Source organism: Sipha flava, unplaced genomic scaffold (assembly GCF_003268045.1).
Source record: "Sipha flava isolate LNK unplaced genomic scaffold, YSA_version1 522_pilon_pilon, whole genome shotgun sequence".
Lineage (NCBI taxonomy): Eukaryota > Metazoa > Arthropoda > Insecta > Hemiptera > Aphididae > Sipha > Sipha flava.
This window is the reverse complement of record NW_020273480.1, coordinates 390,037-416,147: the sequence shown is the minus strand read 5'-3', so window position 1 is coordinate 416,147 and position 26,111 is coordinate 390,037. Positions and strand designations below refer to the sequence as shown.

General features: G+C 33.6%; 1 protein-coding gene across 1 annotated transcript in view; it reads right to left on the bottom strand.

Moving 5' to 3' along the window:
- The window catches only part of LOC112690850, a 48,026-nt gene extending 24,932 nt beyond the window's left edge, over positions 1 to 23,094 (bottom strand). Inside the window, exon 1 of the mRNA XM_025564950.1 lies at positions 22,529 to 23,094. Coding sequence (XP_025420735.1) covers positions 22,529 to 22,817 — 289 coding nt within the window. The 5' untranslated portion in view covers positions 22,818 to 23,094. The remainder of the gene's footprint in view (positions 1 to 22,528) is intronic.
- Positions 23,095 to 26,111: the final 3,017 nt, after the last annotated feature.

Sequence of the window (26,111 nt, the reverse complement as noted above, 5' to 3'; positions counted from 1 at the left end):
AATAAATATAAAAGTTTAATAAAAGTACATTATTTCAAAGTTTTTTTTTTTTTTCAGTTATTCTTTCCAATACTACTGAAAAACTCCAACTGGAAAAAAAATATCGCTTAACGAACATATGTCTACTGGCAACGTCTGTTTTCCTATCTGAAAACTTGCCACGTGAAACTTTCGATGCCAATTTACGATCCGAAACTTTGATTACAAAATAAAATACGTCGTTTTAAGTTCAATATATTTGTTGCTATGTTTAGCATCTAAAATATATCGGATCGATGTAATAGTTTCGAGACGTTTCTGACGTTCTAGAGACATTTCTCGGTAGTGTTGCGAGTTTCTCTTGTTTCTATAAACCGAATAATATTATTGTTAACGCAGCTATTCAAACACCGGTATATTATAATACACACAGGAACACAATAAACCACGTTCCAGCAGACGGGTGAATAAACACTCGTGGACGCAATATTAGTGTTCATACATGTAGCATTGAAAAAACGTTCGACGTCCCACTGCAATCATTGGGACATACTCAATGTGAATACAAACAATAGTGAAGCATATTTTACCATAAAAAATAGTTTATCTATAAAAATCGTCTTCTTTCCGCAGACATTGGCTGTGTTTAATAGCACTAAAGTAATTTTACCGTTGGAGAGCTGGAAATATATGTATATAAATAAATGTTTGCGTATTATGTTCACTGGTTTCTTGGAGTGTATTATTGTTATTTTATTTTTCGATTTGCACAATTGCGAATTTTCAAAAACCCGAGACCGAACACAGCAAGTGAAAATCAGGAAACAAACAACTGGAATAAATAACGGCGAAACGAATCGATCCTGGGTGTCGGATTCGAGTGTACTCATGAGAAACCGGAATGATTAATAACCAAGATACAATATTTTCTCAAATAATTGTGTGTCATTTATTATATTTACCGTGAACTTGCGAATAAAAACAAAAAAAAATAAAAATAAAAATAAAATTAAACGACAACGGATAATGTCAAAATGTTTAATAAAGTGTGTTTTTATTTTTTCTTTGTCGATTTTCGAATATAATTTCAAAAATAATGTACGGTTTAACTTTGAATAGAATAATAATAGTATATTCACAAGCATATGCCTGTTGAAATGCGACTGAACGCTAAGAAATGTCATTCGCAACAATTATGCGTGCAACGCATATTTTTTCGAAAGAAAATACCGTACGTACAAAGACGTATGTATTTATGCGTTTAAGGAGCAGAAAACGTTTATCAACATTGATTTTAATCAGACAAACACAAAAACAAAAACGTATACATAACACAAATAAAAACACATCACATCATTTTATAATCATAAATAGGCGTACACACAATCAGTATTTTCTGATATCACAGCAACTTAAAGCAGTGACTTTTACTGCAACTGATTAGCAGAAATTCAGGAGCACCTAATTTAATACTATTTTTGTTATAATACTGCTATTAATGAGAATAGATTGGACTGATATCCTTAGTCAAAAACCGCTTATTTTGGGGTGAACCATTTTTATAAATTCCACCTTAATTTCGTTATAGCTGCTTGTCTGGAAAACATATAAGGTTCTTGATATTATTTTGTATTCTTTTTACATACTAAACTCAAACTTATATACTCCCAACAATCTTTACACTTAAAGGGGAGTTGCAAACATGTATATAGTATATTTTAATTTATCAGTGTATACTTATATATTGCTTTGTTAGATAAATTTATTATTATTGATAAAGTGATCAACTTGAATACTTCCCCTCTGGAAGCTTGATCATCTGATGTTCAATTATAGGAATATTTGGATTATGCATAGTATTTATAAACATGTTACTGTCAGTGTTTCTCTTTTTGACATTTTTTTTTGTAAATTAATATTCGTAGATGTATGAATATTGAATGCATTCGCGTACTGTACAGAATTTGACGTGGACGAAGTTAATATTATTGTACGCGGACGGAACGCGAGCTCAACGTACTTCAACAGAGCACGAACAGTCGTGTAGGAGGTATGCGCGCGCGAGCGTAGCTGTCGGACAAGAAAAAAAAAACACTACGATTTACTTCTTTCAATACCCGTTCGTTCATTATGCTGATATTTCATTATTATTTATTATAACTACGGGGTATATTGTAAGTATACGTTGATATTCCACACGAAAAACGCGACCAACATGTTATTCATATATATTATATAAGGTTTATGTTTTATTACAAGTGTTCTACTACAATACAAATAATCTGATCAACACCAGCGGCTGCAGAAAAAAAAAATAAAAATATATTTATAAGTATTGTGTGCAAGTACAATAGCTATTGTGCAGCGATTTTAATACGGCGCGTATAAAGAATTAAACGCAAAATCGTATACGTGCAGGCAATCATAATTTGCCCAATAGGTATACGAGTTCATGTAAATTAATACGTACATCTTGTTATATGCGTACGCGGATAGTGCGATGCGCATATGTATAACGGAAATGTAAAAGCTGTAGGAAAAGCATTGGTCCACGAAGATTTTTCATCGAAAATAATAACGAAATGTGTCGAGCATTTCGAAAAGCCAAGACTACAAGGACGCATTCGATGCAGCCATGACAGTTGCACCGAACCGCTACTAATTCCGACGGCGTCACGCATTATAGTGTCTGATAAATGCTTTTCTGTCGTGGCGCTCAATTTAATATCTGTACACGAACAAGGTGGTTGTCATAATACGTAGCTGATAATGTATAAGAGGCGATATCCCTAGTCCACGGTGTATATAGTCACCTCAAACCGGGGTTTGCACCGCCGCACATGAATCTGCGATTCAAATCACACGCCGGATGTCATCTGCTAAAAGAATCGTCACTCGGAAATACGAGGGAAAAAAGTATATCCCGAATAACAGAAATAATGAGAGTTCGTCAAATGTCGTTACAATGTGGCACACAACGTTTTTCACTGAACCCACAATACAGTATCATGTGCACTATATAACGGACGAAATGCGCCGCTGCATGACTCGTATAATACGATTATTTTTGTTCCGACTTGAACAGCTAACTCGAATCATTTTCAATGATTAACGATTCGATGTGATATAATATATCATAATATATTATATTATACGTAAAGACAGCGTATATAGGTAATGATTACACGTGATGATGATCGAGCGCGTAAGAAACTATATGAAAAGTCTGTATTAACTTTACCAACGTACCAATGATTATTTCAATCAAAAGTTCAACATTCTACGAAACAATTCACAGTTAGTCTGTATACCAATAATAGGTAAAAATTTCGTATGATGGTGATTTTATAATGTTTAAAACTGCTATAAATAGATTTTAATAGCAATCGTAGGAGTGATCAGAAATATATATATATTTATATATGTATACTATGTACATTAATACAATGTTAAAAAAATACAAAAATTCCATTCATATTTCGTTTTGTGGGTAAGACCAGAAGAAAAAACCGTAACTGTATCGTTTGACATACGGGCGGCGTGTGATAAAATATGAGACAGGACAGATGGCTGGCAGCAAGAGTATGGCACGTGCTGTTGGTCGGCTGCGGCAGCTCTAATGATTTAAGTCCGAACATATTGTATCTTAATTCTATACATCGTTAAACGGCATATGTATTAATAATGCTAAGTATCAAAATCGATATTAATTAAAAAAAAAAAAAAAAAAAATTAAAAGTTAGTAAAATAGACGTTCTTAATATCACGAGTAACATGATATAATGAAAAATTATTATGCACATATATATTTACACGTAAGTATGAACGTTCTAAGTTGTTAATCGATGTAGATACAAAGTACAGTGAAAATATGACTTAAACTTTTTTTATAATTGCAAAATAAATATAGGTACTTTAAAGTTATAACTTGTAACTACGTTTAAAATATTGATATATATATAATAACCGAATTCAACTGCATTGTAACTTGAAACTCTTAGGATAAATCTCACACAATCTTTTTAGTTATTGTATTATGTTACTTTAAACGTTTAATTAATATGATATTAGTTAAACGTTTAATTTAACTAATATGATTTTTTCAAATTGTTAACTTTAAATTGTTTGTAAACCAATTACAGGTTTAAGACAGAAATCAGAACACGTTTTATCAATATCTGCAGATAAAATGTTGTGACTTATGTTTATTAAGTCAAATTAACTTTGATTAATAATTTTAAATTCGTACTGTGTGCCACAAAATATATAAATGCTATAGGATGTATACTAAACAACGTAAGAATACAACAATTATTTATTAATATAGTAAAAGTATAATTATATTTATTTTATAACATTAGAATTTTTAAATCAAAAATTAAATTATATTTAATATTTTGTAAACTATCTATACTGTACCTGTGACCTAAATATTATGTCAATTACTAATTTAATATTTATTTTATAAACTATAATACTAAAAACTATTCTAAATATAATTGATTCCGTAAATAAATAAATAAACATATATTTGTGTATAAATATGTTTTACTGTTATAACATTAATGATTTTGAGAATTTATTTTTATCATAAAACGCATGAATTTAAATAAATACATAAATAAATTAGCGATTTTGAACGCTTATGTAGACGTGTTATAAATAGTAAATAATTCACAAATTTTTTTAATGAGTACAAGTAATTAACGTAAGTAATGAAATTTAATTAACGTAAGTACAATGTATGCAAAATACGGTGTGCATCGTGTAAAATACAGAATACGTTCGGATTTGAAGATACCATCAGTAGTTAATTAAAAAATAACGTAATACAAGACAAATAAATAATTTTTTAGGATACATATAATATAATATTGACTTTGATACTTTATGAAGAAATCGCATAAAATCAATACGCACTGAAATTAAAACAGTAATCGTGTGTAAAGACGCCTTTTTATCAAGTAAGTATTATTACTATATAGATTCATAAGTATAAAAAAAACCATAAAAGGTACAAACATTTGAATAATAATTAGTCATTGGACTTATTTATTATGGGTAACTGTATACTGTACTTATTAAAAATATATTTCCGTCTTAAAATTTAAAATCGTCAACTCGATTAGTTTCTTACAGGAAATTGCACAAAATATTATGTTAAATATATTGCAATATCGTACGAATAAATCCAATGCTGTTTTGTCGGACGAGGTTAAAATACAAATTTGAATCGAATTGTCGAACAGTTCTTTTTTTTTCCTACTGCGTAGTACCCTATTGCAACCGCGTGAATATGTCCCCTCTTCTAGATTTATGATTTCTGCACCACTTGAATTCGAGAACACCGTGTGGTACATGCAAGTTAGGTGGCTGTACATGTGTTCCACCTTTATACATATTATATTGGCAGCGAACACTTGGAAAAAAATAAACCCTTAAAATTCACATCACGAATTATCTCATCGCCACGCCTCCCTATCGATATGAAATCTCTCTTACTCTCTCTACTTCTGTCTCTATACACACACATACACACACACATACACATACACACACACACACACACACACACACACATAAACACACAAGTGGTGTAATAGTAGGTACTCCAATTTTTTGTCGATTTTTTGTTTTCTGTTTCACTCAAACTTCGCATCGACAATCGTTATGCTATATTGTTCTCTTGTAACGGGCGACGAGCCAAACAACCCTCCTCTGGAAAGGTGCTGCAGTGTACACGTCACCTAGGTACTGATTTTACGATGCCATGTGTTATAGGGGTTGTGGGGTGTACTGCACACACGTACTGCGATGGGTCATCAATGACGTGTACTGGGTGTGCCGTTGTATGTGTGTGTGTGTATATGTCTTTGTACATAGAATACACTCTCTCCGTTTATATATACATACACGGTGATCCGAATAATTGAATTGGGATTTAATGTGCTATTGTCGCCAGACTTTTAATGAGTCCGAAGTGTTTATTTCACCCCATTTATCATTGGAAAAAGAGGGGGAAATCACACACGTGTCTGATTTTTGGGTTGGACTTCCGGACGGACCTTGCCCAGTCGTGAAACGAAGCTTTTCGGCGGAAACGGTGCGTTGTTCCCCGTCGACCCGCAATCGAACATATTGGTGACAAACGGTAGGTCACACAATACGTGTAACGTTGTACGCCCATGCCGGTAACCTTGTTATTGTAATCAAGTGTAATAATATAACTTCGTAAATAAATCAATTTGGATAAAAGCGTTTTTGCAAACTCATTTACGACCCGAACCCGACGAAAACTGGTTTCGTGCGTGAATTTAATTTGTCACCGCGCGCGCGCTTATATCAAAACATTTGAAAGAGTAATATATATATACGTACACAGTTCTATCTCTCGTTTCACACGCGCGTTTACAGTAAGCATACAGAATTCAATAAAAAAAAAAATAAATAAAATAAAATACCACTGTAGGATATTATGTTTTTTGTCTTTCGTCTTTCTGTCACTTGACTGAAAAATAATAGAAAAGACTTGTCGAGAAGACGGTTTTTTTTTCTCTCCGTACGTATCGTATTAACCGAATCATACAAAAGGAAAAAAAACCACGTCATGACTTTACGGAAACGCCAAAATCGGCCTACTCCGTTTCTTCCCTCGTTCAAGCAAATCGTTCGGGTTATATGTATATCGCTCACCGCGTGTATACGATTTAAAACGATAATAAAATTTGGCCGACGTTCTGCCGCTTATTCATCAGCTCATTGTGAGTACGCGAGTGTTACGCCGAAACATTATCCCGCCGAGCCATTGATAAATTCCGAACAAAACTACCAACATTTGTAGTATTTATTCCGTATTGCGGACTATCGTTGCAGGTGCAATGCGCACAGCGTTTTGTGATTATTTTCGATGCTGCAGTCGGATGTGACGCACTTCGATTTATTAGTTCCCGTCGAGGCCTTGTAAAGGTTGATACACACACTATAGGTGATTTTTTTTTTTTCATTATCGCCGTTCAGAATATTTTTCATATATTGCGCGTCCCAAAGTAGTTTTGTCGAGAAGATACAGCGCGTAAGTCGACTTTATATTATTATAGTTCGACGCCGATGTGTCGAATATAATGGCCGGTATTACGAATATATATATATCCGTAAGATACATATATAATAGGTTTTCATCAGTTTGTGTAAAACGATTACGCTACATCGATCGGCATACAGATGGTATAATTTCGGGACAAACGAATCGTAAAAAATATTATACTTTACAGTATACGTGACTAACTACAAGATCTTGTAGACGAAATGTGACGGCAATATTTGAAAAGACGGTACAACATAAAAGATGAAAGGTGTAAAATGGACGTATATATAATACATATTATACATGTACAATTTAGAGCAAAATTAATATGACAAAGGTATTTCGTACATTATGTAATATATTAAAGACGATAAATTATGGACAGGGGTCCTGGAGAAAGTACGTTTATATGGATATTTTATTTCTATACTATTATAACAACAAGTGCGTTATATTGAACGTGTTCGTAGAAAAGGTAGACTACATAAAAAAATAAAAAAAAATTAAAAAAAAAACAATAAAACGTGTTTAACAATACTTGAAATTATTTTTTTAAAGTTGTTGCAACATATATAATACCAGAAAAAGTATGTATGACAATATTACATTTCATGGAGATTATTTTTGTCTTGTTTATATTGAGTTTACTACGTGATTCTTACATTATTTACTCGTTTCATTATTCTACATAAGAAAAAATAAAATAAAATTCAGATTTTTATAAATTAAATACCGTTACAAACAAACGTGAACCAGTCGAAATCCGATATACTCGCAGCTATTGGAACATGCACGATTTCTCAGAAACCGAACGCACAGGAATAAAGTGCTGACATGAATACGAGAATTTATGAGTTCGTTATAACCAGGACAAATTATCAGGAAATAAATAAATAATTTAGAATTGTAAAATAATGTAAGATAATGAGAAACGTCTTTTCATCATTTCACGCGTTAAGCTCATTGTCAGATTAATAACATAAATAATTTATTCGGCCGGAACGGTATTCCAAATTCGTGTACATAATTGGGAATCTCTTGAAAGTTTCATGCTTGGGAAAAATCACTCTGAACACTCATGCGCAGATACTGTGGATGGCGAACGTATTATAACGCTCGACACTTTAAACTGACTCCGGGGAAATTCGCAGACGGAAACACCAATCGAAGCCGCAAGTATATCATGAATAATGCAAACGATGATATGCACGGGATATTATGGACTCTGTTAATAGGCACGGATTTCGTTTCGAAAATATGTGACAAAATACGAATAACAACAAACTGCTATCTTTCATCGGCGTATAATGATATATTAATATGAATTCGATGCAGTTAGTGAAATAAAAATTAGAATCGATAAGATTTTAAATGAAAATCAATGGGATTATATAATAGCAATAAGTAAAAAATACGTCCGTTAATCAGTATACAGTTTATATTTTAACAAAATGACTATAGAAATTCGATGTGGTTAAAATGTTGATTTCTGCGTTTTTTCTTCTTTGAGACCAATACAACGTTTTGAAAATATTATCCGACTTTTATAAATTATATATTTTATAGAATTTTCATTCTCACCAAGTATTATAATATTTTATGCAATTATTGAATTAAATTCGTTTAGTTAAAAATTCGTTACTACATGATTTTTATTTTTAAACCGTCATCTTGTCAAAAATATATTAATTCTAGGGTATTGTCGATAAATTTACATAATTATGTTTCGGTTCGCGGTGGTGTTTGTAGTTATTGAAGAGCACACCAGAACAACAGGATTTTTTAGTGAACTATTCGATCACGATTTAAAATGTTGCAACAAAAGAAGGGACTAACTGTCGTTGAGGCTCCTGTGTCTAACGAACGGAATATAAATACTGTTGGACGTATAAGATCACGTACACGGGATTAAAGTAACACAATAAATAATATTGTACTCGAACGTTTCGGGAACGCTGAAAATGTCGACTAGGTTTTCGCTACGTCTTTTCAACAAAACATTATGTACCGCGACGTAATAGTGCGTATATTCATCCGTGTCTCGTCGTCGTCGTCGCGCAGAGCGGTCGTCTAGCCACGCGTATTCGCATTCGTTTACCGATGCACCGCGTTGCATAACTGCATTTAGACCGCTGTCGGCGGACGCCGTTCAAAGAAACGCATTCGGTCGGTCGCGCACAGGAAGTGTGTTAATAATAATAATAATAATATTACTTGTACGAACGCCGCACGAGAGCCGTCGTCGTTAATGGTTATTCACCTTTCCGTCTTTCCGCGGCGGACATATGCCGCCGTACAATAATGGTGTAAGACCGTCGCGCATCGCACACGTTCTATCTGGCCGCGAAGGACTCGACGGCAGCGGCGTGCCTCTAAGAATTTCCCCCCGACGCCTACGCGCACAATGGCCGCGCGTTAGATGTACTCCGCGCGCGCGCGCGTGTGTGTGTGTGTGTACGGTATACGTATAGGCATTTATAGTAGAAATTCTCAAGGCGAATAGATCTATCTGGTCGCGTCGTTGTCGCCCCGGCTGGACCGCTACACCGGTGCACCTACAACCGGAGAACGGACGAACACCAACATTCTCCGCGCAGTGTAAGAACGACCGCGCGCGCGCGTGTTTTTAAGGAACACACAAGGCGCACGAAACCAGTTCCCATTCGTAGTGGTGGTACACAAAGGATTCCCAAAACGCAATGAGACCCGGGGCCGCCGAAATATCGAAAAACGACCGTGTGAATACTAACGATGTTATAATCGTTTAGGGGGTTGGTTACTGCTTGTAAACGGTACAAAACGAGATCTACGTATATTCAATAACATATGCATCAGAACGATCACGAAATCATTTCGAACACACAGAATTGTATTGATGTTATGCGCAGTAATGTTATCGTCACGCTAGAAACATTTTATCGAACCGAATATGCAAGTATAACGCAAATGCGAAGAAAGCAATTAAACAGCTGTAATATTATAAAGCAAAGAGTTAAATACAATATGTTGATAATTGTTTAGTTTACAAGCATGATCGGACAAAACGTGTGTTGGTGAGATATCACTAATTATTTTTTTAAAGAGATTTGAACAACATATTACACGGCGCACAGTAGGATAGAATAAAATTTAAGTGGTCAAAACTGTTTTTAAAAATAACGATTTTAATTATAATTATCATCTATAACATATGTTATACAAATATATTTATCATAAATTCAATAAAAGATTAGATTTTATGGGTTCGTTTAGCTGTGTTTAAGATTATAACAATCTATCGAACGTGCATTTCATTCATTTTATCGTGTTATATGCGTGTGCAACAAATCCAGATTTTTCTTACGAAATCAAATTAAATAAATACAACTTTACATGAAAAATATTTTCATGAATATGGAAATTGAAGGCAAGCTCATAATTTTGGAAAACTTCTATTTTTAGTATAATGTGCATGCAAATTATAAATACGTTTTGAGTAGATTTGAATGGTTTTATCAAATTTAAAGGTCTGTAACATGTAAGTTTCAAAAGGTTTCATAAATATGAAATATAGTATTTATAGGGCAAGATTATATCTTTTAAATTATATCAATTTTAGGTGCATCCATCTACCACTTTATTTATTACGACTTTTTTTTTTTTTTTGTAGATGAATCGAGTGTTAAAAATACTGGTCAATACACGTATAATAATTTGTTTAATTAAAAAATTTTATTTAAAACCTACATTTTCGGAATCGATTCAATAAGTTTGGCACTATTTCGACTGCTTTGGCCAGTGGCTATGAAATTGTTAAAATAAAAAATAACATAAAAAATGTTTGAAAAATATGCTATTGATACAGCAAATTATTTGTTTCACTTTATCCATGGTTTTATATGCTACCCACCGTACATACATAAGGTTTTAATACATTGAGCTGAAGTTATTCGCACTTCGATACTGCCCCAATAGGTAATTGTTGTACTCGTATTATATTTAACTTCTATCTTGTCTGAACAATTAATGAATAATGTCTATGTTATTACTCATATATAGAACAATTATCAGAAGAAGCGCAGGAAGCTCGAAATAAAGAGTTTAAAAAATATAGAGAGCATAACACTCGCAAAAATTTGAGAGTGAATACAAACAAGACCTTATGCATGTTCTATTCGTATCAGATCCTTACATATCTTCTCTAAAAAATTGTCGTTAAGAAAAAAAAAATCGTAATTTTCTGCAGAAGTTATGTCGTTATTAGTTATAAAAGAAGATGATACCGAAATCGGAGATCACAATTCTTCGAGTGACAGTAAGAGACTGATACCGATAGTAATTAATTTTACTCATAAACATGTATTAATTTAAACTAACATTAAAAACTTCAAAATAACATTATATTTATAATGTATTTATATTGTTTTCACAATAATGTAATACATTCAACTTTATGTTACTATTAATTTTGTCCACCTAAATTATATTCTATCCCATTGTGCGGCGTTTGAATTTTTAAGGTATTTTGTTTCATTAACACTTTTATCTAGGTTTTAACAAATTTAATTTATCAAAAGTATTTACGTTTTTATGTATAATAAAGCTCTAGTACAATGGTAATATATTTTGTCAAATGCCAAGTCGAAATACTAACCTAAATTATAATATTTATATATGTTTTCTTCTGTCAAATTTTTTATTATTATTATTATTATATAACAATATGAGGGGTGTGTAAATGCAGCGATGCGTGAATTTGTCTACATAATGTATACAAATAAAAAAAAATAAAATATTTACACGTCAACAGGCAACATGATTTTAACGGAATCATTTGGATTTAATCGAAATATACGAGTACACTATGATACGTATATGTGATACGAACATAACACCGAACTACAATTATTTCGAATAATAACATGCCAATGTTTTCGAATCGTTTCGTAATTTTGTGCGAGTAACATACTCGGTATTTATTCCTTTATAATTTAATTGAAAAACGGCTGGAAATTGGTGTATAACGTTCTGTTTCGATTTTAATTTTATTTTGCATCATGCACTCATAGTTTTTTATGTAAAACGTGTCAATGTCGTTTTAGATCGAAACGTTTACTGCATAATAAATGAAACAAAACATATAAATGCAATTTTTTTTATTTGACCGCAACAATACAGGGAATAGTTGTATCAATCGTCGAACTAAGTATATTAATTTAAAATTATTTATGTTATTTAGTACATAATCTTATACGATATAATTTTGTTCGTTCTATACTTTTTAATTATATCTAACAAGTTAGATCAGTAATAATTACTCGAACATCCAATTAGTCAAAATGTTTATCAATTATAAACACTTCTTTCCTTCCATAGAGAAGAATTTTAACGGGTTTTAGAAAAGTTATAAATAGATACTAATTCGTATTTAATTATTTTAAGTACTACACATTATCTGAAGAACAACCAAAGAAATGTTAAAGTACCTAATATTCAGTTTTAATAATCATTTTATTAGTTAATTTAGAATGTTTATGGTATTTTAGGTCTTAATTATTTTCACAAGTTCGAATATTGTTTGTAAACTATTAGTTAAATATATTTTTTATAATATTATACTGGATATACACGTATACACATACAGCTTTAAAATAGCTATGTCTCTTATTTACGTATTATAAACATTACCAGTTAGAGCATATTTCATATAAACGAATAACTCATTGGAGTACATAAAATTTACGTAATTATAATTTAAATGTCTATATTGTGTTATATTTTAAAGGTTCCCTTTATTCACGATCGTTTTTTCGAAATAAATGTCTAATTGTTTTTTAAATGCATAAGAACAACTCATCCATACCTTATATTTTACCCTTTATTTCGTTTAAAATGCAGTTTTTTAAAAAAAATATTATACTTTGATCAATATACCTATTATTATTATTCGCAACATAGTGTTAAGTGACGGTATAAGTTCACTTTGTGTAATATATACTTTATTAGGTGGATAGAACACAATAAATAACATCACGAGTTTTTTTTCGCTTTTAAAGAAACTGCTACATATATTATTATATACGCGGTGTAAAGGATATGAGGGTTATTTTCTTGTGTCTTTTGTAATTAAATTGTTTCACAATAAGGTTTGGTCTCTTTCAGCGAGCCCCTGACAGGAAGACACTACGGGTGTTTGGTTACAGCTGTGGTGCGTTTGTGGGGATCATCTCGGAAACGGAAGCGGCGACTCTGCTTCAGTCTCGTGAATGGTAACTGAACGCAGCACTCGAAAAAAATGTATTCAAATATAACTATATATACATATGCGTTACCGGAAGTGGTGAAAATCATCGAAAACCTCAGTTTAAAATCTCAATAATGAGTAAAGCTGGATTGAATATCATTTGTATGTATATTATTTACATTTTTATGCGAAATGATGCCAACGAGTTTCTACGGATAACACCTGATTTTAAAAATTGGTACTTAATAGTTAGTGCGTGAATACAACTATGAGCTAGATATTATACGTACGTTTGAAAATAATAACAAGAAATCAATGTTAATATCAACATTATCCGTTAATAGTCAAAGTTTTTCTGTTGTTTTTTGAACGAATAGTTTATGCGTATCAGACAATCAGGTTAAAATCGAAGAGAATACATCAAATACTATATAATATGTAACATTGTATACCATTTTCTAAAAACTGTAATGTGTACATAAAATAAAAGGTGAACTAAAATAATAAACGTTAGTCATACTTGGGCTGGCAGAATAACATGTGCATTAGGATTTATGAAATTACCGAACGAAGGATTGTAATAAAAATCATACGAGTGTGTATAAAACAATATGCGTTAGTATGCATGATACGTAGAGCGTGTTTGTAAACTACTGCAGTTAATTATTCATTATTTTCTATCGGTTAGCCGTAAGACAGATACGTGGTAAAAGGTGCAGGTTTATAGTATACTTATTATGTTTCAATAAATCGGATTATTGATAGCTCAATTTTGATTGTTGCGTATTTAGTAATTCAACTGTTTAATCGTTCGACAGTGAATAAAAACAGTCGTCATAAGTTTTAGAAAATTTAAAATAATAATACATCGTACCCGTAAAATGTTAACCCGACGAATGTAACGTATACACGTAAGCCTATCTTTAAATCATTGTATTATGATATGAACATGGAGTCTAGAAAATACTGTTATTTTTACATAAACAAATACATTTCATACTACTACGGCTGTGGTTATTAACTACGACCAAGTAAACACTCTTCTACATACATATGAAAACGAAGCAACATATGTCGGTGTTTGTTTTAATACCAACACATTTGAAATCGTCTTAGGCGATGATGAGTAAATATATAATAAAGTACATCTTGATAAAAAATAATATTAATAATATATCCATAATTTTTTCCGTCGAGAATTTTTCGTTACGAGCGTTAACTGTTTCCCCTCTCATATACTGAGGTTTCTTTATCAGCGGTTATTTACACAGCGAACAGAAGGGACTGCATCGTAATCGGTTTTAATGGGAGCGCGTCACAATATTACGTTTTTGCTCGATTTATTGTTTTAGTTGTTTTTTTCGTTATTTTGTAAATAAAAATGGAACAATAAAAATCAAACACGGTAGTTACACACCGCAGATGCCTACGGGCAAAGTGAATAAGAAGGACGTGAATAATGAAATACAAAACGCGATTTTTTAGGCGTTACGACTCGTGTAATAATTTCAAATCTAAATTATAATGTTGGTCGTGACGCGTTGCCGGCGGTGTGCGGTGTTTAATTTGCTGTTGCGGCGCACCATGCAGTCCGTGTAGGTGTACACGCGCACGGCAACATTAACGTACAAGAAATGGCCGTTTTTACAATAATAGTTCTCCGAAACGATACACGCGACGTCGGGCGAAGATGTGCACGAGCGTTTGAAAAAAATCCTGCACGTATCCTCTCGTATGAAATACGCAGTCGACCGCACCTCAAACGTGGCGGTGTCTTCGCGCAACTATTATCACTAATACAATAATAAACACGACGGTTTTCAAAACGTTAAACGTTTCGAGCGAACGATTTCGAGAAAAACCATTAGATTTCCAAGTAATCTTGAACCGTTACGTAAAAATTAACACTTCTTAACGGGCAATAATAATTAAATACGACAAAATACATTGGTAATTCTATATTTACAAACGGCACGTTATTAATGAATATATTACCTATTGTTTCGTAATAATCTTACACAGGATTTGTAGTTTGTTGACACACGCATTCATGACGGTCTATAGAGTTTTTTTTTTGGGGGGGAAGAGGTACGTTTCATTTTTTTTGTATACTTATTTCATATCTTTACATTAATAATAATAATATTTATTGAATTTCAAGTTTGATTTCCAGAGGCGGATAATTGCCACAACTTGATCCATCCCCGTAGACGCCTATGTAAGTATTTAGAATTTGAATTAGCTGAACGAAGCAACAAATAGGAAATTCCACAAATTATTGGAAATTACATTACTCCGAATAGGTCTGCATTTTCAATACATTTATACGTACATAGGTAATTGATTAAGCTACTAACGTTTTGATATTCAGATATTTTTTTTAAGTCGAAATGTTCAGCAAAACATCGTTATCATGAAATCAAGAATGTATGTCACCAATAATTAATGCAGTGAACGAAAGAGGTGAATTCGTAATTTTTTTTTTTTTTTGCAAAAACGCCGAGTATGAAACTGTGTACAATGAGTTATTAAAAAAAAAAATGTTTCAAAAACCGAGAAGACGAGTGTTTGACGTTAAAAAATATCACCCTGTATAGTACAGTACTGCAGACATATGCATAACCCCATTCGAATATCGTACGGCGTTACGCACTACGTATATTACATGAACGTCTACACTATGGTCTTCCTGTTCGAGAATCGCTAGCGCTGTAAAACCTGTCGGTCTACGTAGCGTAATAACGATAATCATTATCGAATCATAAACTGCAATTGAATATTTCACTTTTCACCACACACGCCGCTGCCGGCACGTTCAACATAACCATAAGTATCGTAACCGTGGTATACCACCACCAGCTATACGATTACACGTGCAAACGCGCACCCGGCGGCTGGTGGCGTGTAGTAACCGGGTAGCCGTCGTTAAGCAGAATGCGGTCATCCTTGAAGTTCGGCAACGTCGACGAGGGAATACCCGCCGCGGTTGGTGGGCGGTCTCGCCGGTCTCGTGTTTCGTCAAAGAAAAATACGCGTTTTCGCGGTAATTCTTCTCTCCGGGGTCCACGCACGCACGCACGCACACGCGCCCGACCCAAACGCCCCGATGGAATGTTTACGATCGGCCGTACGAACGCGATATTGTACATTGTTATGCACCATAAACAGCGGCGCGTAACCTGTCCGGCGGTGGCCACGGCGCTATCCGGCGCGATCGACACCCCCGCAGAGACATACGTACCTGTATTCAAGTAATAATACACGCGTGGATCGGACGGACGCGACACGCTGTTCCACGGTTGAGGTCGTTCCAAGAGGAGGTACAACGCACGACGAACACGGTACGAAATAAACCTTAAACGCGGAAACTCGAGAATTTCGAATTCACCGAGCGAATTATACGCAGTTGTTCACCTGCAGCAGAGCTGTTTTCCTGTTGCGCGCCATTATCGACCGGATAGATGACTGCCGAAGGTCGGACGATCGGCTGATGAATGGAAAATAACCACGGTCGTGTATCGTACCCGCACCGGGGATGGGTGAAAACGGTCGGGAGGCGCACATTGCGGTTATGACGTGGAAAAAACAGCACGTAACCCGTAGTAGACAGGTACATGTATATCTTAATGCGACGATCGCGGTATGAGTATTAAACGCGTATGCTGCGCCGCCCGTCCCTCCCCGAACGAGAATCGTAGGAAATGCAAACGAACCGTCGACGACGGTTTAATAGCAATTTATTCCGGGCACTAAATGGAGCACAGATGGTAGCGACAGACGGTTTTTAGGTCTAGATTTTCACCCAGCATATTTATCCAGCTGGCCGATACAAAACGAACGTTTTGTTGTTATTATTATTATTATTATTTTTTTTTTAATGATATATTATAATATTACTGTCGATAAAAGTTGCACTGTACTCTATATACATTAAAATATTAAGACTTTCAAATGTAAACCGTTATACTGCGGTCAAGATGCGTATATACTATACGTTTTATATGAGGTAAGGGTAGTTCGTTTAAGAACTCGTATTGTTAATGCAGTTGAAATAATTTACAGAAATTATCTTTTCGCCAACGTTTCGAGTAATTAAAAAAAAAAAATATTAAACGAACGGTAATAATTTTTGGAATAAAACGAGCAATCGCGGTGTTATACGAACACTGCGTTTGATTAACTTCCGGTAGTCATAGATACCAAACGTAGCGTAAATAAATAATATACCTCTTGCATTTTTTTTTTTCATTTATAATCGTTGATGAACGTGCTTAACGGCGGTTTTTATAATCCCCTTAAAAAAAAACTATTAAAACGCTCGTGCCCTTTTACACAATAATGTGTATTCATAAATACATTTTATCTACTATAGTAGATATGTACATATATATACATCATTTGTAGGTGGAAAACGTGCATTTAATTTTAAAGTACACAATAAGTATAGAGGATTTATGATTCAAGGTGTTTGAACTGTACGAATCAATATCGGTTCTATGGTTTTCAAAAAAATAGTCTTATAGGTGAGATGTAACGATGAAAACGCTTTTTAAATGTTTTTTATTTTATTTATCTATCTACGACTGTTTTGAACTTCATTAAGCAAATGTATACACGATTAAAGGTACCGCGTCTAATTTTTCCTTCGATTCACATTACACGATATAGTAATTCTATATCCTTACCAATTTTCGGAAAACCTAACGGCAACCTAACCTGACCATTGTACACCACGTATATATTTCATCCCTTCTACTTTAATAACAGTTACTTGTAAAGGTTTCTTCGAACGCCACGTATATTTCATTTTTCGAGGGTGGCAAAGATATATACAGTTTACAAGTTAAAAAATGAAAACGAAAATAGTTTACTGGGAATTCAATTGTGAAACCCAATCATTTCGACAAGCAGAGAGCGTTGACGTTTATATTGTAACGCGCACCCTGTTCGCCTATGGTTTCCCAGCATCGCGAGTACGGCTTCTGTTGTCGGTCACGTGCACACACATACGCATACTCATTCGAACACAACTTTACATGATTAACAAATAACTCGACGGAAACAATCGTCTACGTAATAGTAGTAATAGTAGTGTCACGCGCGTCTATATTAAATGCGTTCACCACGAGGTGGTATTAACGAAAACCACTGTTATGCAAGACTGATGATGAGATACATGCTTTTAGACAAACACGCAGCTTGGAGACGACAGTATAGGTCTGGGAATAACGAGTGTCCGAGGGCTAATGAACGATAAAAAAATAAATACTAATAGTGCATTGTGTCGCGCCCTAATGGCGTCTGACGAAGACGGTAATGTGTACCCAATCCCATCAAGATTATAGTCGAAAACCCAATGTTACTTAACTACATTCCTACCGCAATGTGATAATTATTTGACTCTGGATTTACATTCGTTTTTAATGGCCTTATTTCACTATCGAATATTGTTTTTAAGTTTAGTTGCGTATTCGAACGACAGTGACCCCGCCAAAGAAATTTATATACACAATTTAAATTGAATCTGAAAATTTTTCCTGAATAATATTACACGTACAATTTTATGTTACTCATTTTATGCACGCAGCATGTTAAAAATGAAAAATATATAATATCAATTATATTTCATAAACGTAAATTATAAAAACGTCAAAATTAGTAGTTATTCTGTGACAATTTATAAATACAATAGTTTTTATATTTTATATACATTTACTCAGTTTATTGATTTTTTTTTTCATTAATAGTAACTTTTAAAATATTAACACCTCTATCACCCACTTATGCACGGTTGAAAATTAAAATGTATTCATAAATATACCGGATTAACAGAAAGAAAATGTACAGTTATTTTTCGTGAGTACTATTTTCCTGTAACCAATATTGTAATTTTTGCAGTAATTGTAAGTTACGGATAGTTAGAAAATCATGTGTACATAGTTCAGTGTTCATAGTGTCGTATAGTTACAGATATGAAAGATTTGAGTTATTAAATAACTAAATAACTTCGAGAAAATCATTATTTTACTTGAGTAGTCGAACTCACACGGGTGTATGTGTAGTTAAATAAATAAATAAATAAATATTATTTCCTTTCAATTCGTTAACACATTACCATTACGTCATACTGAAATATTTTTAGTTTCAGCATTGAAGCAATACATTTATCCGAAGACAGTCTACAAATTGTTTTACAAAAATATAAAAACCTAACTAGGCGTTGACGACATTGGTTACGTTGTAGCGTAATACTAGTAACTGAATAATAATAATTACAACGGTGTATTACGTAGTTGAGCACAATGTAACAGAGGCATAATGTAAACCGTATATAAAATATGGTTCCATGTCAAAATATTTTCAGTAAAAATAATTCCATCAAAATATCTCCGGTAATAATATCTCTGGTGCAAATAATTTTAAAAGAAAACAATGAATATTTGTAATGTAGTTATTGTACAACAGCATATCAGTAAAATATAATATAAAAAGTATTAATAATATATACTGAATAAGAGTATTTCTAAGAAACGAAGATATTTCGACGGGAAACTTAAAATATAATAATTAGAAATCCATTATGTTTAAATATTGTGCTGTACCCGGTACACTTAAAAGATTTCTATTTGACTTCACCGTAGAGATCACGGGTAGGAGGTATGTACACATCATGTATACGTACGCGATGATATGAATGTAACTCGCGAATAATGCGTAAACGTACAATATACGCTCGTGACCTACTGCAATTCGTGAACGCGTACAACCATATTGTAATTATTCTGGCGTTCGAAACCACGGAAGGACGGCTCAAAATAGAATAATAATAATAACAATAATGAGATTATTATTCGCATATCGCACGGAGGGGGATCCCACGCCGGATTCAAGTGAACACGAATTCACGTGTACATAATATGCATATAAACGGTCATCCATCCGGTCCGGCGTGTGTTTTGTCCGTTAAGAGCCTATCCGCGGGCGCTCGTTGTTATATAGTCAAAGGGTATCGTCATCGTCGTCGTCGTCGTTACTCCCCGAGCCGGATCCGGTTTTATTTTTTATTATTATTATTATTTTTTTTTTCCATTTGAAACCGTGAACACCCCGTTTTATGTATATAATACAGCCCTGCTGTTTTTAATAATCGACACCAGCTGCACCGTTGCCACTGCCGCCGTCGGTTGGCATAAACCTGTAGTCGAAAATAATGAAATAGTATAATCGTAAAGAGTGAAAGAGAGGAGCAAAAAAAAAAAAAGAGAAATATAACCGTCATCGGACCGCAGCGAGCTTAATACTGGTAAGCGCAGAATACTTGTCGATGGGTAGATATAATACGCCATATTTTACTTGGGCTACACAACAGCTAAACGGACGCTGTGTGCGCGTGTACGTTATTATAACAAAACGGAAAATAAAAAAGAAACTATATGCTCGTCCGTAATGTCCGTTTTGCAGTTGACCCGAAACCGGTTTCAAGTACAATCGTAACATAACTCGTCGCACGGATAAAACGGCAGTTGCAATACCAACTAGTCATTATTATACGTATGATTATTATATAAATACTAAATATATAGGACAACCGCGAAGTATTATTAATCGATCGATTAATGTTGCGATAGGTCATTTTCTCCGAATGGACTATTCTGTGCGCTCCGTCTGGCACTGGCAATGGATGCGAATCATAATTTATTCAATTATTGCGATAGTTTGGAAACGCCTCAAGGAACGCAAAATGTCTTTCCGCTTGTTTTCATCTTGTGATCGGGGTCGACTCTTCGCTTTCACGTCCATAAAAGTGCGCTTATTTATATGTTTATTAACAGTTATTTTCTTTATCAAGCAATAATATACTTTTGCGTTTTGCAGCCACGGGAAAACATTCGATTTAGCCTATTGCGTACTCGAACAACAACAATTGCACCTGGGATGATAACTTGTTCTCGGACATATTTTCTTAGCCCATCGATTTGCATAATCACTCATTTCCTCGTCGAGCGTTCGAAATGTGTTTGAGATTTTGTTAAATAACAATAGTTTTCCTATTGTTACTAATTAGGTAACTAATTGGTACAACATATATCTATGCATACGCACAAAGATAATCCGTCTATTTGGCCGACAGTAGCGAGAACCCACCGTTATCAAACAGTTAACGGTCGAAATAATAATTAATAGCTGCGAATCGCGAATCGCTGGTAGAAAAGTGTTTCATAAAATACAAGTGTACAATAATACGTATAATTATCAATCCGCGTAATAAATATATTGCCTCCCAATATTTATTTATATAACATGTACCTAGTAGTTTTTATACGCAAACCTATATAGCTGTAGTGACTTGTGGCCATTGATAAAAAAAAAAAAATGAAACCAATAATAAACAATGATAGAAATAAATATCACTGTACGGAATCAATAAAATAATAATAAAAAACAATGCAATTATGCGGTACATAATAAATACATTACAGCCCCTAGTCGTTTCACGCCAAAAGCGTGTGAACCCCGTAATCTGTTGTTATATGCATTTATAGGGACCAGATTTTGAAACATATGGGAGTGAGTTTTCTGTGTATAGGCACACGTTGACAAAAAAAACCTCTGAAGGGTAGGACCAAAATTTGTGGGTCACATCTCATTCTCGGAATGTCTGTTATTATTCTCACTTCAAACGAATCATTCCCGCCAAAATCTTAGTGCGTAGTTATAATTTCTTGTCCGTTCGGCATACAATATATAAATATGTAGACAAACACGCATTGTTAAAAATAAAACCAACGAAATAACACTCTAATGTGTTTACACAGTCGAGTGTCAACATGATACTTACGTACATAGAGGCAGATACATCCTCACCTATTAGTATATGTTCGAAAACGGTTTAAATATTGCACTATGTTTAACTTTACGAAATGGAGGTAAAAATCAGAAAAGAAAAACCTTGCAGATAAATTTGTTTTATTATCGCGAGTAAAATAAGATCACGAATCTTGCGGTATACTCTCGACCTATTCGGAAAAGGCGTTTGGGGGTCGGTATAATGTTTAATAATAGGAGCAATACACCACCAAGGCGTAGTGAGTACCGAATAACTCTTCACCGGGTAATGGGTTCGGAAACTTGAGGTAAAACGAAACGGTCGAGTTCGGGTAAGCTCGTGCAAAAAATAACAACTAGGTACGACAATAATAATAATAGTAACAATAATATTAACGATAAAGTAAATAACTCACGAACTGTGACTGCTTTGGGATCGGCGTGGTCGACCAAGTGGCCGAGCGCCTGGACACGGCATTTGAGACCGGCCGACCGGGTGGCCACGTCGGTCAACTGGTTGCGGAGCTCGCGGAACACTTCGTCGGCGAGCGCGGCCACCGAGGCCATCTGCCGGAGTGCGTTGCTCAACGCGAAGTTGGTGACCGCGTCGAGCTCGCGGTCGCGCACCGTCGGTGCACCTTGGTCGTTGTGCAGCTTCACGCGGCTCAGGTGGACGGGCGCGACGGCCCGTTGCACGAACGGCATGTCGAGGGTACGTCCCGACGGTCACTAACGGTCACCAGAGCTGACCGCGGACGCGGTGACGATGACCGGCCGGGCGGAGCACGACATCGTCGCGAACATTTGAACGTAACCAACGCTAACCGAGTTTCTCACGTTTACACCCACATACATATACACAGGCAGAGACACACGGACACGTACGATCACGAGAAACGGATGACGGCAATTGACGCACGTCCACAACGGTCGGTGGCCGACTGATAACTGAACCGCCGGCACGGACACGCCGCCGGTACACGCGATATGTCGGCCGAACGTTGTTTTGAAAGCCGGCGGTGGCGGCCAGACGGTTCAAACGGATCGACAGGTTGGCCAACCCCGAGCCGGTAAACCGTACGCGTCGCGTGATCCAGGTGAGACGTCGTCGCGGACCCCTCTTAACCGCCACCGGAGAGTTTAGGTAACACGAAGGTAGACCACCTCGAAAATATCCGTGCATTACGTTCATTAACGAAAACGTACGGAAGTATTAAATTTTTTTCAACAACCTTATTTATAGATTTTATTTTATTTAAACATAATATGCAACTAACAAAAGTAATGTATTACAAAAAATTAATTAATAATACAGATATAATAGTATTCACTACAGTATTGTACACAATAAATTCCACAATTAGTGGCGTATCCAGGATTCATTTAACGAGGGTGTTTTAAAATTTAATTGACTTATGGTTAGTAGAACCTCTGCCGCCTCCCCCGTATTACATAAATAAATTCCATGTATTTATATAAATGAAAATTATTACATTAAGACAGCATATGTACGACCTACAAGTTGCATACAACGTTTATTCAAATGGTCAGAGTATGTTTACAATTTGGTGAAATACCATAAAATAAGGTCGTTGGGGGGTGTTCTAACACCCATATTAGCTCACCTAAATACGTCCCTGTCCACAATAATAATGAAACAGTGAAATAGTGATAAAAAAAATGATGATTAAGAGATTAAAATAATTTTAATATTTTAGTATTAAAATCCGAAAAATTCCATACTTCACTCATGGTGCTCATTTTTTTTCCTGATATTTTCCCGACTACATCACCACATAAAGTATGGTAAGCTAAACGCGGCCAAATCGGTTCAAAAATACATATTTGCTCCTCCGACGAATTATTCGCTAGCTACTTTCGTTTTAAATTATTGTATGATTATCATTGCACCGGTATTGATGGGCGTGTATTTATAGGGGAGGTTTTGGAAATTGTTTTCTTTTTAATTGTGTATAGTTTTAAACATGGAATGTTCACGACGATTAGATTTAAACGTGTGCAGTTTATATTTTAAGTGACCGATTGGATACTATGTACTGCGCAAATGTTATATTGTAGTAGCTATTTTTAGGTTAGGTTAGGTCACGCAAATGAAAACTATAATACGTAAAAACATTGAATTCCTCATATTTATTACTGTATTCATATAATCAAGGATATAAATAATAATTTCATTCTAAGTATCTTATGTAGTAAGTAACTATGTGCAGATATTGCTGTAAAATCAACAAATTAAATTGGATATATTATTCCGTTGTTGATGGTCATTGTATATTTTATATATATATATAATAATATAATAATATATAATAATAATAAATATAATATATATATATATTTTATAATATTTATTTAGTAGATATAATTTCATTAATGTTTACCGAAGAATTAGACATTATTAGAGATGGTAAAAAAATACGAAGTTGAGAGAATACTTGAAATTAACTTGACAAACGTGTATAGGTAAAACACTAATCAAGTTACGTAGCAATTGCGGTTTCTAAACGGTCGGAATCCGTATTTTTACCATAAGAAATAGGTATATTATGTATAGGTGTATACAGTGTCTATAATATTAGTTTAAATATATATAATATATAGTATTCATGTATGTACATATTATACATACACGGGCACTGCATTAATTAGACTGTATCTGTTCCGTACCTCTGTGCTTGTTTTTTTTGTAGTAATTATACTTATTGGTTGCACAGTACAAAACAAATGCAAATCCAGCCACAAATAGACTAATGTAATTATATCATCTTTCAACGGCATAACCGCAGCAGAAATAAATTATTTTTATTGTAATTATAGTATTATATACTATAAGTATACTAAATTATAGCATTATTCGTAAAACAATTGCTTATAATAAAACGATTTTGATGTGAGTTTATCAGTATGATTATACTACGATAAGTAGGTGTATTACAAAAATATATATATTTTTTTGGTAACAGTATTATCTCATGTAATTTACGTTATTAATCCATCGTTGTATTATGGTCTTTAATATTTATGTATGGAATATGGTCATAAAATAGATAATATGTAGACGTATTGTTGAGAGAAATATGTAACAGAAACGAAAAAAAATTGATTATAATAAAGGATGAACTTTTAAACGTTAACCTAGAACTGTAATAAATTATACGGTTGATATTGATACATAATGTACATACGTGAAATTGGCAAAGCATATTACAACACATACATAATAACTATAGTGTGATAAATTTGATTCAATTAGTAGAATTTATCAAACATAAAAATTATTTAATATTTTCAAATATATAATTTTACCTTAGAGGTAATTAACCATTATAAACCATTTAACCATTAGATAACCACTTATAAATAATAATGACCATTAAATATAATTTTTATACTTACCGATATGTGCACGTTTCATATGGTCTATAATATTATATTTATTAAATAATTCTACAACGAAATATTATTTTAGTAAATTTTTTTCTATTAAATCATAAACAACATACTCGTTAATGTATAGATACTTTGTTTAATTACATCATTATATTTTATAGTTTTTCAAATGTAAACAATATTTAATTTCATTATATAATTTTGTATATAAAATATAAAAAGCATAAAACAAATATAGATATTAGATTATTTATCATCTTAATTTCTCACAACTTCTTTATACATTTGACTACTTTAATTGTATAATAGCTTTTACGTCAAGCATTGATTATGTATAAGCTATTATGTATAATTAATGCGTCAAGTCTAAAAATGTTGGGTATTGTCAATTAAGTAGTTATAATTTAGATTTTTAGATTTTGAGTAAAACAAAAAAATAAATCGCTTTTGCAGCCATGATTCTTTTTTGTTGAGCTACAATTTAGACATTTACCCTTTAAATTTTAAAGAATCGCTAATTCTATGCAAAGTCAACTATAGTTCACTGTTTTATTATTTTGATTTCATATTAATTAAATAGGTTCTTTA